Genomic DNA, 17,194 nt, shown 5'->3' on the forward strand with positions numbered 1-17,194 from the left:
TCATTTACTTCCTGATAGAATCATAGCCATGGGAAGGAAGAGTCCTTTATCATTTACTTCCTGATAGAATCATAGCCATGGGAAGGAAGAGTACTTTATCATTTACTTCCTGATAGAATCATAGCCATGGGAAGGAAGAGTACTTTATCATTTACTTCCTGATAGAATCATAGTCATGGGAAGGAAGAGTCCTTTATCATTTACTTCCTGATAGAATCATAGCCATGGGAAGGAAGAGTACTTTATCATTTACTTCCTGATAGAATCATAGCCATGGGAAGGAAGAGTCCTTTATCATTTACTTCCTGATAGAATCATAGCCATGGGAAGGAAGAGTCCATCATTTACTTCCTGATAGAATCATAGCCATGGGAAGGGAGGGTCCTTCATCATTTACTTCCTGATAGAATCATAGCCATGGGAAGGGAGGGTCCTTCATCATTTACTTCCTGATAGAATCATAGCCATGGGAAGGAAGAGTCCATCATTTACTTCCTGATAGAATCATAGCCATGGGAAGGGAGGGTCCTTTATCATTTACTTCCTGATAGGATCATAGCCATGGGAAGGAAGAGTCCATCATTTACTTCCTGATAGAATCATAGCCATGGGAAGGAAGAGTACTTTATCATTTACTTCCTGCTAGAATCATAGCCATGGGAAGGAAGAGTACTTTATCATTTACTTCCTGATAGAATCATAGCCATGGGAAGGGAGGGTCCTTCATCATTTACTTCCTGATAGAATCATAGCCATGGGAAGGAAGAGTCCTTTATCATTTACTTCCTGATAGAATCATAGCCATGGGAAGGAAGAGTACTTTATCATTTACTTCCTGATAGAATCATAGCCATGGGAAGGGAGGGTCCTTCATCATTTACTTCCTGATAGAATCATAGCTCCACCGGGACCCTTCCCATGGCTATGACTATCAGGAAGTAAATGATGTAGGACCCTTCCTTCCCATGGTCGACACAACCCTGATAAATTGAAATACATTTGGGCAAAGTTACAGAATCACTGCTGTCTGTTCAGAAATAAATGAAATAATTCATAAATACTACACTAGGAGGAGGTCTATAATTTAGCCATGGAGGATCGATAGCTTATTTATTTCTTTAATAGCCTAGCTGTGGCTTGTGTATAGTCCAATCACGAGGCATCGCCTACAGTCTGGAACGCAAATCTGTCAGTGAACCGCATGCAGCAAAAAAAAAACAGGCCTTCCGCAATATTTTAACTACAAAACGCAGGATGACACAGGTTGGAAAGCAAATGGCTCCTGCCTAGACAAAGACTGTACGTAGTCTACAACAAAAACATTTTATTAACTTCCAAATAGACCTATTGAGAGAACAGTATTGTTTAGCAAACTAAAGCGAGAGAGACGGGCTTTAGGCACGAGCCCATTGGCCATCGCCTGTGAGTGAGCTGCACATCATTGGGTGAGTGGCCATCGCCTGTGAGTGAGCTGCACATCATTGGGTGAGTGGCCATCGCCTGTGAGTGAGATGAACATCATTGGGTGGCCATCGCCTGTGAGTGAGCTGCACATCATTGGGTGAGTGGCCATCGTCTGTGAGTGAGGTGAACATCTTTGGGTGGGTGGCCATCGCCTGTGAGTGAGATGAACATCATTGGGTGGCCATCGTCTGTGAGTGAGATGAACATCATTGGGTGGCCATCGCCTGTGAGTGAGCTGCACATCATTGGGTGAGTGGCCATCGCCTGTGAGTGAGGTGAACATCTTTGGGTGGGTGGCCATCGCCTGTGAGTGAGATGCACATCATTGGGTGAGTGGCCATCGCCTGTGAGCGAGACCTACTAGATATCTCAGTCACTGTTCTCCAGTCACTACTACAGACCTACTAGATATCTCAGTCACTGTTCTCCAGTCACTACTACAGACCTACTAGATATCTCAGTCACTACTACAGACCTACTAGATATCTCAGTCACTAATACAGACCTACTAGATATCTCAGTCACTGTTCTCCAGTCACTACTACAGACCTACTAGATATCTCAGTCACTACTACAGACCTACTAGATATCTCAGTCACTGTTCTCCAGTCACTACTACAGACCTACTAGATATCTCAGTCACTGTTCTCCAGTCACTACTACAGACCTACTAGATATCTCAGTCACTGTTCTCCAGTCACTACTACAGACCTACTAGATATCTCAGTCACTGTTCTCCAGTCACTACTACAGACCTACTAGATATCTCAGTCACTGTTCTCCAGTCACTACTACAGACCTACTAGATATCTCAGTCACTGTTCTCCAATCACTACTACAGACCTACTAGATATCTCAGTCACTGTTCTCCAGTCACTACTACAGACCTACTAGATATCTCAGTCACTGTTCTCCAGTCACTACTACAGACCTACTAGATATCTCAGTCACTGTTCTCCAGTCACTACTACAGACCTACTAGATAGCTCAGTCACTACTACAGACCTACTAGATATCTCAGTCACTACTACAGACCTACTAGATATCTCAGTCACTGTTCTCCAGTCACTAATACAGACCTACTAGATATCTCAGTCACTACTACAGACCTACTAGATATCTCAGTCACTGTTCTCCAGTCACTACTACAGACCTACTAGATATCTCAGTCACTACTACAGACCTACTAGATATCTCAGTCACTACTACAGACCTACTAGATATCTCAGTCACTGTTCTCCAGTCACTACTACAGACCTACTAGATATCTCAGTCACTACTACAGACCTACTAGATATCTCAGTCACTACTACAGACCTACTAGATATCTCAGTCACTGTTCTCCAGTCACTACTACAGACCTACTAGATATCTCAGTCACTGTTCTCCAGTCACTACTACAGACCTACTAGATATCTCAGTCACTGTTCTCCAGTCACTACTACAGACCTACTAGATATCTCAGTCACTGTTCTCCAGTCACTACTACAGACCTACTAGATATCTCAGTCACTGTTCTCCAGTCACTACTACAGACCTACTAGATATCTCAGTCACTGTTCTCCAGTCACTACTACAGACCTACTAGATATCTCAGTCACTGTTCCCCAGTCACTACTACATCCAGACCTCTGATACTAACGACCTTTAGCAATCTTTCATGCTCGGTTATTTCCCAGAATTCAGGACAACAGCTTGTTAGTGAGAGAAATGAGAGACATGATTAGAGAGACCTTTCCCTTCCTAGGGTCAGACGATGCCTGTCAGTCAGTTTGACTGTGTGCCAACAAGCTGCCCAGAGAAACAGGGTTTGATACAGGAAGCAGCAGGGGCTCCGGTCAGAGCAATGATCTCTGATGAGGTACTGACTTGACACACGGGAGACATAATGAGAAACACTGAACATTCAGAGCACACACACACTGAACGACACACACACACACACCCTAAGAAGAGCACTAGGTTTCCAATTCAAAGCACAAACACAAGTGTTCTCGTGTACCTTCATCAAAGTCCGCGTCGTCCTCGGTGTGTTGAGGGAAGGGGAAACAGTTGGTGATCTCTAACCTGTCCTCCACTACCAGGCCCAGCAGTACACCCTGAACCACCTCACTGCCCTGACCCTCCTCCTGGTAATGCTTGATCATCTTCAGGACCACCTGGAGAGGAGAGGGAGAGAGAGAGAGGGGGGGGGGGGAGAGGGGGAGAGAGAGAGAGACAGAGAGAGAGACAGAGAGAGAGACAGAGAGAGACAGAGAGAGAGACAGAGACAGAGAGAGAGACAGAGACAGAGACAGAGGGAAAGGGAAAGGGAAAGGGAGGGAGAGAGAATGTGAGATGATTTCAGAAACTGGGCCAGACACTGTAGTGGATTATTGGACTTCACTGGTGACTGGACTCAGGGAATAATCCTGACTGAGCATGGACGCATTATCCCCCAGTCTTGGACGGCTTCTCTGGAAGATTTGGCCAAAGAACCAAATAATAGGTGTCCTTTTCGATGCCAGATTTTAAGCTCCCATATAGAATCATAGACACCATGGATAGATGACAGGGCAGAGGTCTACTGCTCTGTTGTTCACATTTACATTTACATTTAAGTCATTTAGCAGACGCTCTTATCCAGAGCGACTTACAAGTACATACATTCATACTTTTTTTTTTTTTTTTTTTTTTTTTTTTTTTGTACTCTTGTTCCTGAGAGAACACGCCGGAGAAGAGGAAGATAAAAGTGGAAAATAAAAAGGACAACAGTGTGAATAAACAAGAGTAACAAGCCGAAAAAACAACAAGTCACAGAGTTCCTCATAAATCACATTGATAAGGAGCAGAAGCAGGTCAAGACCACAGACAATGTCACACTGCTGGAACAGAGGAGAGGATCAGGCCCCCTATTGGTTATTAACACCAGGGAGCCATGTAGGACCATGAGGAAGAACAGACCGGGGGGGGGGGGGGTCCTAAGATGCGGCAGGTAGCCTAGTGGTTAGAGGTTGCTGGATCGAATCCCCGAGCTGACAAGGTAAAAATCTGTCGTTCTGCCCCTGAGCAAGGCAGTTAACCCACTGTTCCCCTGAGCAAGGCAGTTAACCCACTGTTCCCCTGAGCAAGGCAGTTAACCCACTGTTCCCCTGAGCAAGGCAGTTAACCCACTGTTCCCCTGAACAAGGCAGTTAACCCACTGTTCCCCTGAGCACCGAAGACGTGAATGTCGATTTAAGGCAGCCCCCCCGCACCTCTCTGATTCAGAGGGGTTGGGTTAAATGAGGAAGACACATTTCAGTTGAGCAACTGACTAGGTGGCCCCCTTTACAACTGACTAGGTGGCCCCCTTTACAACTGACTAGGTGGCCCCCTTTACAACTGACTAGGTGGCCCCCTTTCCCTTAGAACAGCGTTAGTGTGAATAACAGACCGGGGGGGGAGGGGTGCCAGTTCAGATGCACTCTGTCAGTCTGTCTGATAGTAGCTGAACAAGTAACCCGTCTCTAGAGCGTTGGGTAGGTCAGTGGTTCCCAAACTGTGGAACGCGGTCTCAGGGGGAACCCTGTCAGTCCGTCTGATAATAGCTGAAGTAGTAAACCCGTCTCTAGAGCGTTGGGTAGGTCAGTGGTTCCCAAACTGTGGAACGCGGTCTCAGGGGGAACCCTGTCAGTCCGTCTGATAATAGCTGAAGTAGTAAACCCGTCTCTAGAGCGTTGGGGTCAGTGGTTCCCAAACTGTGGGGCGCGGTCTCAGGGGGAACCCCGTCAGTCTGTCTGATAGTAGCTGAAGTAGTAAACCCGTCTCTAGAGCGTTGGGGTCAGTGGTTCCCAAACTGTGGGGCGCGGTCTCAGAGGGAACCCCGTCAGTCTGTCTGATAGTAGCTGAAGTAGTAAACCCGTCTCTAGAGCGTTGGGTAGGTCAGCGGTTCCCAAACTGTGGAACGCGGTCTCAGGGGGAACCCCGTCAGTCTGTCTGATAATAGCTGAAGTAGTAAACCGTCTCTAGAGCGTTGGGTAGGTCAGCGATTCCCAAACTGTGGGGCGCGGTCTCAGGGGGAACCCCGTCAGTCTGTCTGATAGTAGCTGAAGTAGTAAACCTGTCTCTAGAGCGTTGGGGTCAGTGGTTCCCAAACTGTGGGGCGCGGTCTCAGGGGGAACCCCGTCAGTCTGTCTGATAATAGCTGAAGTAGTAAACCCGTCTCTAGAGCGTTGGGTAGGTCAGTGGTTCCCAAACTGTGGAACGCAGTCTCAGGGGGAACCCCGTCAGTCTGTCTGATAATAGCTGAAGTAGTAAACCCGTCTCTAGAGCGTTGGGGTCAGTGGTTCCCAAACTGTGGGGCGCGGTCTCAGGGGGAACCCCGTCAGTCTGTCTGATAATAGCTGAAGTAGTAAACCTGTCTAGAGCGTTGGGGTCAGTGGTTCCCAAACTGTGGTGCGCGGTCTCAGGGGGAACCCCATCAGTCTGTCTGATAATAGCTGAAGTAGTAAACCTGTCTAGAGCGTTGGGTAGGTCAGCGGTTCCCAAACTGTGGGGCGAACTGTGGGGCGCGGTCTCAGGGGGAACCCCGGCGGGCATTTCAACGACATCTTGAAATGTGTGATAATTTAGCACCTTGTGTATTCTACTAGGTAGTGCATGGTCAGCTCCTCGTCATGTCTGTCCTTGTAGACCTTTAGAGAGATATCTATAACGTGTCAGAAAGGTCCAGATCAACGAGCCCATGTGAGCTAACGTTTCTTTATAGCTTGGTTTTTTCTTTTTTAAACGTCTGATTTAGTTGTAATGTTGGAGTCTCTCAAATATCACATGAACACACACACTGAAAAATATGTAGAAAAGGATGAAAAGAGCTTTAAAAATTGCAACAAACATAATATCTACACCCTAAAAATATATAGAAATGCAGGAAATAAAGATAAAACTGTATAATGTGCTCTCCACCAATAAGAGGTCTGTGAACCAACTCTCATGGACAGCTCTTGTTCCCGTAGAAATACAGTTCTAGTTTATTCTGTTTTCTTGCTCTCAAAAATCTCAATTTTTTTGTTGTTGAATACAATAACATTGGGTGTTCAGACCTTGATTTCTTCAAGGATACAAAGTGGGATTAAAATGGATATAATTGTCTTTTTTTTTTTGTCAACGAGCGACACAAAGCGGGAAGAAAACATTTATAATCTTTAAAAATAAAATATTCATAACTAAAATAGTCGTTGCGTACGTGTTTAGCACCTTTGTTGAGGCAATTCAACACCTAGCAAGAGGCCGTTGAGGTAGGTTTCTAATAGCGCACGCGATGGTAGAGAAAAACAAACACCCGCTGGATATATGAAAATATTCACGACGTCATTCTGACAGGTAGGGGACATCGTAGGTAACATTTAATAGAGAAGGTTATAGGGGAAACTTTTAATCTACCAGAAGACTTTTCATTAGCATCATCGCTAACGGCTACATTAAGTGGTAGACTTGTGCACTGCACTACACACACACACACACACACACACACACACACACACCTGTTCAGAAAGTTGCAGGAAATACGAATCCCTGAAGGATTCTGTTCATGTCTTGATGATAAACTTGGACAAATGAATTCATTTTTAAATACATTTACTTGATTCCCAAATTCAAATACATTTGTTTTATATTGTTGAAAATCGGTTTTAACGTCTGGATTCCGTCCACGTTTTACAGGGACAGAACGGAAACCTTTTAAAAGCCTATTCCCTACATCACTGCTGCAAATGTCCCTTTTCCTCAAAACCACAGGGTCAGATTAAAGTCTGTAAATTCTCCTCTAACGTATTCTAAAACCTTCACCCAGCCACAACCAAATCCTTTCATCGCGTCTCAACCAAAAAATAATGGAGCGTCACAACAGAGCTGTAACCCTGACGGATCGATGTCACCCATCTCCTGAAGGACGACGGGTTAAATCAGCTAGTAGCTTTGTTATAATATCCAGGCTTCATACAAATACCATCAGGTATTGCAAGGAAAGCCTGTTGGACGTTACAAGGTAAGTTTCTCTACTACCTCAGATCGATCTCTGCTCAACAGCTGCTGCAGCAAACTTCATGTGGAGAAGAAAGATTGATATGTGGGCACTAAAATTGTAAAATCAACAGGTTTAAAATTTAATCAAGCAACAACAAAGAATGAAATGGTAGGTGAAAACCCTGCTGGCTTCCATCTTTAATTCCAGGCCATAAATCATTAGTCCACACAGACACAATAATACCTTCTGAAGGTAACGCAACACAATGTCAGAAATAAAAAGTTAGCTTTTGAGTAGCCTGGATGTTAGTGACTCAGAATCGATGATGTACCTGCCAAGCATTGGAAGTAGCTAACTGAGGCCTCTACCCTGATTACCTGTTAATATGGTGTAACGTTGAATAGAACTGTTGGTAGGGCCGGGCCTCGGTGGGACTCCGTGGAGGGCCGGGACTCCGCGGAGGGCTACATTTTTTCAGACTGATGGGTGATTCACGATATACACCCCCAGTGAATGAGAATGCCAAGTGTGCAAAGCTGTCGTCAAGGCAAAGGATGGCTACTTTAAAGAATCTAAAATATATTTTGTCATAGTTTTGATGTCTTCACTATTATTCTACAATGTAGAAAATAGTTTTAAAAAATTAAGAAAAACCCTTGAATGAGTAGGTGTCCAAATTTGACTGGTAGTATTATCTATATGGAACAGAGATCTGTATATATTGAAGAGATGCACGTCTCTGCCCTAACAACGGGAGTCGTTGACCCAAAGGAGGGAAGACAGGCGACAAGCTTAGGTCCAGAAATAAGCCCATAGAAACACATTGGTCATATTTTGGACAGATTGAAGAGTAAAACCTCTCGCTTCTCCTCTATGGTTTACCCACACGCCAAGCCCCTCCCCCTCACGCCAAGCCCTCACGCCAAGCCCCTACCCCTGCCTCTCACGCCAAGCCCCTCCCCCTAAGCCCCTCACGCCAAGCCCCTCCCCCCGCCTCTCACGCCAAGCCCCTCCCCCCGCCTCTCACGCCAAGCCCCTCCCCCCGCCTCTCACGCCAACAAAGTTGAGAGATCACATCTTCCTCTGACAAGCGGTTTCAACTCGCTATTTACATTTTGAGGTTTGGTCCAACAGAACTGCTCCTACTGACAATAATAGACAAGTTAACCTTTCTGATGATACCCTTTATACGTCTCAACTCCTCAAACTGCGGTCCAGAGCAGACACGACTAAAACAGGAGCATCAATGAACACTGAGTTATGCTGTCAGTCACACACAAAAAAAGACATTTTCATAGACCTGAAAGCCAGATCAGTGACTATTGTAGCAACAACAAAAAGCAGGTTAAACTCATCGCCTGACTCCAAGTTGATCGATAGAGAATGACCAATATAAGGGGCCGATACTTGCCCTTCTCCATTGGCTTTGCCGTTAGTCCCCTCTACATAGCCAAACTGCAACCATGCCAGCCGCCAATCATCGTCTGTTATTATATAACAAAAGCACTTTCTCCCCTAGTCATTACTGTCGCTGTCCACGGCTCTGAAACATCATTTTCAGTGCACTGTAGAATTGGCACCTTTCCCTGCGTTGCTATGAGCATAATAACTAAATGGACCAGCATATTGAGACTGAGAACAATGAGGCGGCTGCAGCAGCAACAGAGACCAGGAAACAGCCCTTGCCTACAGCCTAATTGTCTGAGAAAATTGAGGAGAGAAGAAACCCCAAATTAATTAGGTCTATAATCAATCGCCTAACTGTTAATTTTTGCCCAAGTGTTAATCTTTACACCACTGCTACTCTCTGTTATCATCTATGTACAGTCCCTTTAATAACTCTACCTACATGTTACATATTACCTCAAATAACCGGTACCCCTACCCCCCCTGTATATAGTCTCGCTAATGTTATTTCACTGCTGCTCTTTAATTACTTGTTATTTTTATCTCTTATTCTTATCTGTATTTGTTTTTAAACTGCATTGTTGGTTTGGGGTTCGTAAGTAAACATTTCACTGTAAGGTTTTACATCAGTTGTATTCGGCCCATGTGACTAATAACATTTGATTTGAATTGTGGCTTTATAAATCCTCCATATGTATCAGCAGAAATAAGACCGATAGTGCTTCATGGTGCCTGTTTGTTTAACAGCCTACGAGCACCAAGCATCAAACAACGGGAAACGTATCAGATCAAACAAGATTCTGCTGTTTAGAATGGTTGCTATGCTGTAATGGGCAGTATAATTTACTGGGTTAGAACAGACTGGTTTTACTTACAATTTATGTTGTTTTGTTTTTTTACACTGTTGCAAACAAGCAGAAAAATAGTATTTAAATATATAAGCTACTGTATCAATCAGTGATCTGAGTCAGTAAAAAGAGGCGAACGTCCCATCACTACTCTGCGTACTTTGACAGACCTCCCCCTCTACACCATACACGTAGATTACCTATTTTGAGATAGAAACGGTGAATATAACCGAGAAGTTAGTCGTTTGTATCCCTGCTCTAGTTGGGAGAATCCTGTGCTCTTCTTCAGATGTTCTCTCTCTAACCTGCATAAGAACAGGATATCCTGGCATTTGTTTGCGGGCCATCCTAACTCTAGACCCCTGGAGTTAGCATGATGCAACGGAATAGCAACTAGCTGGCTGGCTCCAAGTACTCAGAGCAGGTGACTAGTTTAGCTACACCAGGAACAACTGTCCTTCACAATGATCCAAACTAGCAGCAGGCCTCCCGGGTGGCGCAGGGGTCTAATGCCTAGCACCAGGCAGGCAGCAACCACAGGTGGGTATGGCGTCCTTACAACATTTATATTTTGGGATGTTTTATTCAAATCAGGCAAGTCAGTTAATTCTTATTTACAATGACAGCCTTCCCCCCCGGGCCAAAACCTCCCCTAACCCGGACGACGCTGGCCCAATTGTCCACTGCCTTATGGGACTTCCGATCATGGCCGGTTGTGATATACAGGCCGGGATCGAACCAGGGTCTGTAGCGATACCTCTAGCACTGAGATGCAGTGCCTTAGACCGCTGCGTCACTCGGGAGCCCCAAAATGAACGAAGGCGATGTGGTGTTTTTCACAGACAAAACACAGGCTGCATCCCAGATGACAATCTATTCCCTATATAGCGAACTACTTTTGACCAGGGGCCTCGGTGCACTACATTAGGGAATAGGGTGCCATTTGAGATGCGGACAGCCAATTACTTCCCAAAATGAGTCCATATTTCTTCATAACAAATCTCCTTGGATGTAACCAGCCAAGCACTCAACCATACACAGTAGACTCTTATTGAACCCTAGTCCTCTAGTCTGGCTGTTGATTTAATGAGGATGATCAAATCGTGTTCTAACAGCAGCTGCCCAAGTCAAGTTCCTCTACTCTCCTCTGATTGAATGTGCAACGTAAAAAACAACTTCTTTATTTTTCTGCTGCAGAGTGATTAGGAGATTTCATTACCAGTAAAACAATGTCGCCCTCTGTTGGCAAAACGGAGGTAGTGCAGGAGAAAAGATCAATGTAGCCTAGATGTAAAATCAGTTATTTCTGTTTTTCCAGTTTATTTGTAAGCTTTTTTTGGTTTGTTTGAGTAATGCGTGTTTTGTACTGTGGTCACAGTAGGGGCCACTTCTGCCACTGACTGTCAGTCGTGTGTTTTGTACTGTGGACACAGTAGGGGCCACTTCTGCCACTGACTGTCAGTCGTGTGTTTTGTACTGTGGACACAGTAGGGGCCACTTCTGCTACTGACTGTCAGTCGTGTGTTTTGTACTGTGGACACAGTAGGGGCCACTTCTGCCACTGACTGTCAGTCGTGTGTTTTGTACTGTGGACACAGCAGGGGCCACTTCTGCCACTGACTGTCAGTCCTGTGTTTTGTACTGTGGACGCAGTAGGGGCCACTTCTGGCACTGACTGTCAGTCGTGTGTTTTGTACTGTGGTTCTGCTACTGACTGTCAGTCGTGTGTTTTGTACTGTGGACACAGTAGGGGCCACTTCTGCCACTGACTGTCAGTCGTGTGTTTTGTACTGTGGACACAGTAGGGGCCACTTCTGCCACTGACTGTCAGTCGTGTGTTTTGTACTGTGGACGCAGTAGGGGCCACTTCTGCCACTGACTGTCAGTCGTGTGTTTTGTACTGTGGACACAGTAGGGGCCACTTCTGCCACTGACTGTCAGTCGTGTGTTTTGTACTGTGGACACAATAGGGGCCACTTCTGCCACTGACTGTCAGTCGTGTGTTTTGTACTGTGGACACTGTAGGAGCCACTTCTGCTACTGACTGTCAGTCGTGTTTTGTACTGTGGACACAGTAGGGTCCACTTCTGCCACTGACTGTCAGTCGTGTGTTTTGTACTGTGGACACAGCAGGGGCCACTTCTGGCACTGACTGTCAGTCCTGTGTTTTGTACTGTGGACGCAGTAGGGGCCACTTCTGGCACTGACTGTCAGTCGTGTGTTTTGTACTGTGGTTCTGCTACTGACTGTCAGTCGTGTGTTTTGTACTGTGGACACAGTAGGGGCCACTTCTGCCACTGACTGTCAGTCGTGTGTTTTGTACTGTGGATGCAGTAGGGGCCACTTCTGGCACTGACTGTCAGTCGTGTGTTTTGTACTGTGGACGCAGTAGGGGCCACTTCTGCCACTGACTGTCAGTCGTGTGTTTTGTACTGTGGACACAGTAGGAGCCACTTCTGCTACTGACTGTCAGTCGTGTGTTTTGTACTGTGGACACAGTAGGGGCCACTTCTGCCACTGACTGTCAGTCGTGTGTTTTGTACTGTGGACACAGTAGGGGCCACTTCTGCCACTGACTGTCAGTCGTGTGTTTTGTACTGTGGACACAGTAGGGGCCACTTCTGCCACTGACTGTCAGTCGTGTGTTTTGTACTGTGGACACAGTAGGGTCCACTTCTGCCACTGACTGTCAGTCGTGTGTTTTGTACTGTGGACACAGTAGGGGCCACTTCTGCCACTGACTGTCAGTCGTGTGTTTTGTACTGTGGACACAGTAGGAGCCACTTCTGCTACTGACTGTCAGTCGTGTGTTTTGTACTGTGGACACAGTAGGGTCCACTTCTGCCACTGACTGTCAGTCGTGTGTTTTGTGTGACGCCTGAACATTAATGTGCCTCAAATTGACAGACATGGAAACATCTCTCTTTTAACTATGTACGTGTTCCCAGTTATTGCTACCGACTAACAGTTTCAACCGTTCTGGCTACGGAACCCTGACCTGTTCACCGGACGCGCTACCTTCCCCAGACCTGATGTTTTCAACTCTCTAGAGACCGCAGGAGCGGTAGAGATACTCTTAATGATCGGCTATGAAAAGCCAACTGACATTTACTCCTGAGGTGCTGACCTGTTGCACCCTCGACAACCACTGTGATTATTATTATTTGACCATGCTGGTCATCTATGAACATTTGAACATCTTGGCCATGTTCAGTTATAATCTCCACCCGGCACAGCCAGAAGAGGACTGGCCCACCCCTCATAGCCTGGTTCCTCTCTAGGTTTCTTCCTAGGTCTCGGCATTTCTAGGGAGTTTTTCCTAGCCACCGTGCTTCTACTTCTGCATTGCTTTCTGTTTGGGGGTTTTAGGCTGGGTTTCTGTACAGCACTTTGTGATATCAGCTGATGTAAGAAGGGCTATATAAATACATTTGATTTGACTAACTACTAGTGGTGTAAAGTACTTATGAAGTTTTTGGGGGGTATCTGTACTTTACTATTTATATTTTTGACAACTTTTACTCGAGTACATTCTTAAAACCTGTTGAGGCTGGGGGCGCTGTTGTCACTATTTATGCTAATCGTGTAATTTTTGAAACGGCTTCCCACAAAATTCTTGATCGTACAATATGCATTATATTATTATTTTTGGATAGAAAACAGTCTATAGTTTCTATAGGAGTTGAAAATTTGTCTCTAAGTGGAACAGAACCCATTCTACAGCAATTTCCCTGACATGGAGTCAGATTTCAGAAATTTTGGCCCCTGATCTGGAGTCAGTTAAAAGGCCACTGTTATTGCTATGAGTATACGGACACTGCTTACGTCTTCCCCTGGATGCCTTTACGTGATGACGATTTGAATGGGGTCGATTGCGCGTTCACAGGCACTATAAATTAAAAAACCCTGTAGCTAGCAACTCTTTTATTGGTGCGTCACGTGCGTGGAGGACACCGACCCGCACCTGTTCCAAGCATTAGTGTTGGGAGTAATCTTTCTCCGGTCATGTTAAGACTCGTTATAGGAGTTAAAAACATCATAAGGTAGTTAATTTAAAGAAAATAATGTACTTTTTACTCCTTACATTTTTCCTGACAACCAAAAGAATGTTACATTTTGAATGCTTAGCAGGACAGGAAATTGTCTAATTCACGCACTTATCAAGAGAACATCCCTGGCCATCTGGCAGACTCACTAAACAAGAGAACATCCCTGGTCATCTCTACTGTCTCTGATCTGGAGGACTCACTAAACAGAGTACATCCCTGGTCATCCCTACTGCCTCTGATCTGGAGGACTCACTAAACAGAGAACATCCCTGGTCATCCCTACTGCTTCTGATCTGGTGGACTCACTAAACAGAGAACATCCCTGGTCATCCCTACTGCCTCTGATCTGGAGGACTCACTAAACAGAGAACATACCTGGTCATCCCTACTGCCTCTGATCTGGAGGACTCACTAAACAGAGAACATCCCTGGTCATCTCTACTGCCTCTGATCTGGAGGACTCACTAAACAGAGAACATCCCTGGTCATCCCTACTGCCACTGATCTGGAGGACTCACTAAACAGAGAACATCCCTGGTCATCCCTACTGCCACTGATCTGGAGGACTCACTAAACAGAGAACATCCCTGGTCATCTCGACTACCTCTGATCTGGAGGGCTCACCAAACACAAATGCTTCGTTTGTAAATTATGTCTGAGAGTTGAACTGTGACCCTGGCTATCCGTAAATGTAAAAAACAAGAACATCGTGTCGTCTGGTTTGCTTAATATAAGACATTTTAAATGTATACTTTTACTTTTGATACATAAGTACATTTTAGACCAAATACTTTTAGACTTTTACTCAAGTAGTATTTTACTGGGTGACTTTTACTTGAGTCATTTTCTTTTAAGGTGTCTACATTTACTGAAGTATGAAAACGGGGTACTTTTGTCCACCACTGCTACATAGTTTGAGATGGATATTCTGCCATATCGAAGGAGTGACGTCACTATCCTTTTCTAGAAGGAAAAAATGGCTAACCACGTTAACAACAAGACCGTCTGGTAAATGTCTGGTAAATCGGGGTTTTGTTGTCACAATAACAAAATGTACATTTAGCGATACTATCCAACCACATTTAACAGTTAGGACACATTCCATACATCCCGCTTGTGTCCGCCATGATGCTAAAGCTAGCTAGCCTAGCCACACTTTCAAGCCAGCCTATCCTGTCCCACAGCCTCCAAAACGGACAGAAATAACCTCGTAGTTTAACTCACCAGCCCCTCGATCTGAATTTGCTTCACAGGCGAATCCAAAGTTGCTCCCGGAGACGTGGAAACCATCGGGGCGGTTGGTGTCGACGTTGATTCCTTGCGAGTAGCCATTCTGAAACACGCGAAAAGAGGGAAGAAAGAGAGGGTGGGACAGTGTACCGGCTTTCTACGCTGGGGTAAATGGCTACATAATAAATAGTTCCGAGTGTAGAGCCATCATTCAGAGACTAGATACAGTCATATCTACATACAGTAGTTCAGGATAGACATAAACACGATTTTATTGCTGCCATCACATAATTCATGTAATAACGAAAAGATCTTCAACCTCTCTCCTTTCTATACTTTTTAACAGTAAGTTGTCTTGTTCCGGCCTTAGCCTTTTGGGGCCCAGAGCGAAATTTTGTTTCCCTCACCCCCGTGATCAAATTATTCTAGCAACCCCCCCCCCCTTGACAGCAGATAGGAAAAAAATAAGTTTTAGAGTTAATTTCTTGCAATTGTACACATTTTGCCATGGGGCATAGAGAAAAGGTTGCCGTTTTAAATGTACGTTTTTTATTTAACTAGGCAAGTCAGTGAAGAAAAAAATCTTATTTACAATGACTGCCTACCGCTGGACGACACCGGGCCAACTGTGCTCCGCCTTTGGGACTCCCAATCACGGCCGGATGTGATTCAGCCTGGATTCGAAACAAGGGACTGCAGTGACGTCTCTTGCACTGAGATGCAGTGCCTTAGACAGTGCATAATAATGGCTGAGAAGGATAATGGCGCCAAAGGATGGTGGTTGCCGTTTTATGATCCAGTAACCAATTGTGTATGTTATTTTGCATTATTTTTAACTTATTTTGTCCATAATGTTTCTGACGCCGTGTCTTATGACCGAAAATAGCTTCTTGATATCAGGGCAGCGATTAGTCACCCCATACTGGAGGAATTCTTCTTCTTCATCGAGTCGGACGGAAAGGATTTACTTCGGACGCCCGACGGTGGCCCTCAATCCCCGTCATTCGCAGGAGGAAAAGACGGAGATATCGTGGACGACGGTCCGGGTGCCTTTGTAAGGATCCGTCGCAGCAGAGAGGGTGATCTACATTTACCATCGGTCCTATTAGCCAACGTACAATCAAATTATAATAAAATAGACGAGTACGTGTATATATCCTACCGACGGGACATTAAAAACTGTAATATCTTATGTTTCACAGAGTCGTGGCTGAACGACGACTTGATTAACATACAGCTGGCGGGTTTTAAGCTTTTTCGTCGGGATAGAACAGCTGCCTCTGGTAAGACAAGGGGCGGCGGCCTATGTATATTTGTAAACAACAACTGGTGCACGAAATCTTAGGAAGTTCTCGAGGTTCTGAGGTAGAGTATCTCATGATAAGCTGTAGACCATACTATTTACCAAGAGAGTTTACATCTATATCTTTTTGTAGCTGTCTTAATACCACCACAGACCGATGCTGGCACTAAGACCACACTCAATGAGCTGTGTACGGCCATAAGCAAACAGGAAAGTGCTCATCCACAGGCGGCGCTTCTAGTGGTCGGTGACTTTAATGCAGGGAAACTCAAATTCATTTTACCTCATTTCTACCAGCATGTTAAATCTGCCACCAGAGGGAAAACAACTCTAGACCACCTTTACTCCACACACAGATACAAAGCTCTCCATCACCCTCCATTTGGCAAATCTGACCATAATTATATCCTACTGATTCCTGCTTACAAGCAAAAACTAAAGCAGAAAGCACCAGTGACTCGGTCAATAAGAAAGTGGTCAGATGAAGTCGATGCTACGCTACAGGACTGTTTTCCTAGCACAGACTGGAATATGTTCCGGGATTACTCTGACGGCATTGAGGGGTACATCACATCAGATCGAATCGTATTAGACCGGCTCCGACGCTCGTCTGATGTGGCAGGGCTTGCAATCTGTTACAGACTACAAAGCGAAGAACAGCCGCGAGCTGCCCAGTGACACAAACCTACCAGATAAGCTAAATTATTAAAGTAACACTGAAACATGCATGAGAGCACCAGCTGTTCCGGACAACTATGTGATCACGCTCTCCGTAGCCGATGTGAGTAAGACGGATTACCAGGGCGTGTACTCCGAGCATGCGCTGACCAACTGGCAAGTGTCTAAACTGACATTTTCAACCTCTCCCTGACTGAGTCTGTAATACCAACATGCTTCATGCAGACCA

At 45.2% G+C, this 17,194-nt stretch overlaps 1 protein-coding gene and 1 long non-coding RNA gene across 2 annotated transcripts in view; both read right to left on the reverse strand.

Moving 5' to 3' along the window:
- LOC129842173 (eukaryotic translation initiation factor 3 subunit H) overlaps window positions 1–15,132 on the reverse strand; it is an 83,838-nt gene extending 68,706 nt beyond the window's left edge. Inside the window, exons 1-2 of the mRNA XM_055910601.1 lie at window positions 14,979–15,132; window positions 3,467–3,623 (exon numbers count right to left, since the gene is read on the reverse strand). Of these exons, the coding sequence (XP_055766576.1) occupies window positions 3,467–3,623; window positions 14,979–15,086 (265 nt within the window). The 5' untranslated portion in view covers window positions 15,087–15,132. The remainder of the gene's footprint in view (window positions 1–3,466; window positions 3,624–14,978) is intronic.
- Window positions 2,301–3,455, reverse strand: LOC129842174 (uncharacterized). The gene is made up of 3 exons (XR_008757476.1): window positions 2,782–3,455; window positions 2,574–2,721; window positions 2,301–2,439 (listed from the first exon to the last, which is right to left on the reverse strand). It is a non-coding gene; the product is annotated as an uncharacterized LOC129842174 (long non-coding RNA).
- Window positions 15,133–17,194: the final 2,062 nt, after the last annotated feature.

This window comes from Salvelinus fontinalis, unplaced genomic scaffold (assembly GCF_029448725.1).
Source record: "Salvelinus fontinalis isolate EN_2023a unplaced genomic scaffold, ASM2944872v1 scaffold_0021, whole genome shotgun sequence".
Taxonomy (NCBI): domain Eukaryota; kingdom Metazoa; phylum Chordata; class Actinopteri; order Salmoniformes; family Salmonidae; genus Salvelinus; species Salvelinus fontinalis.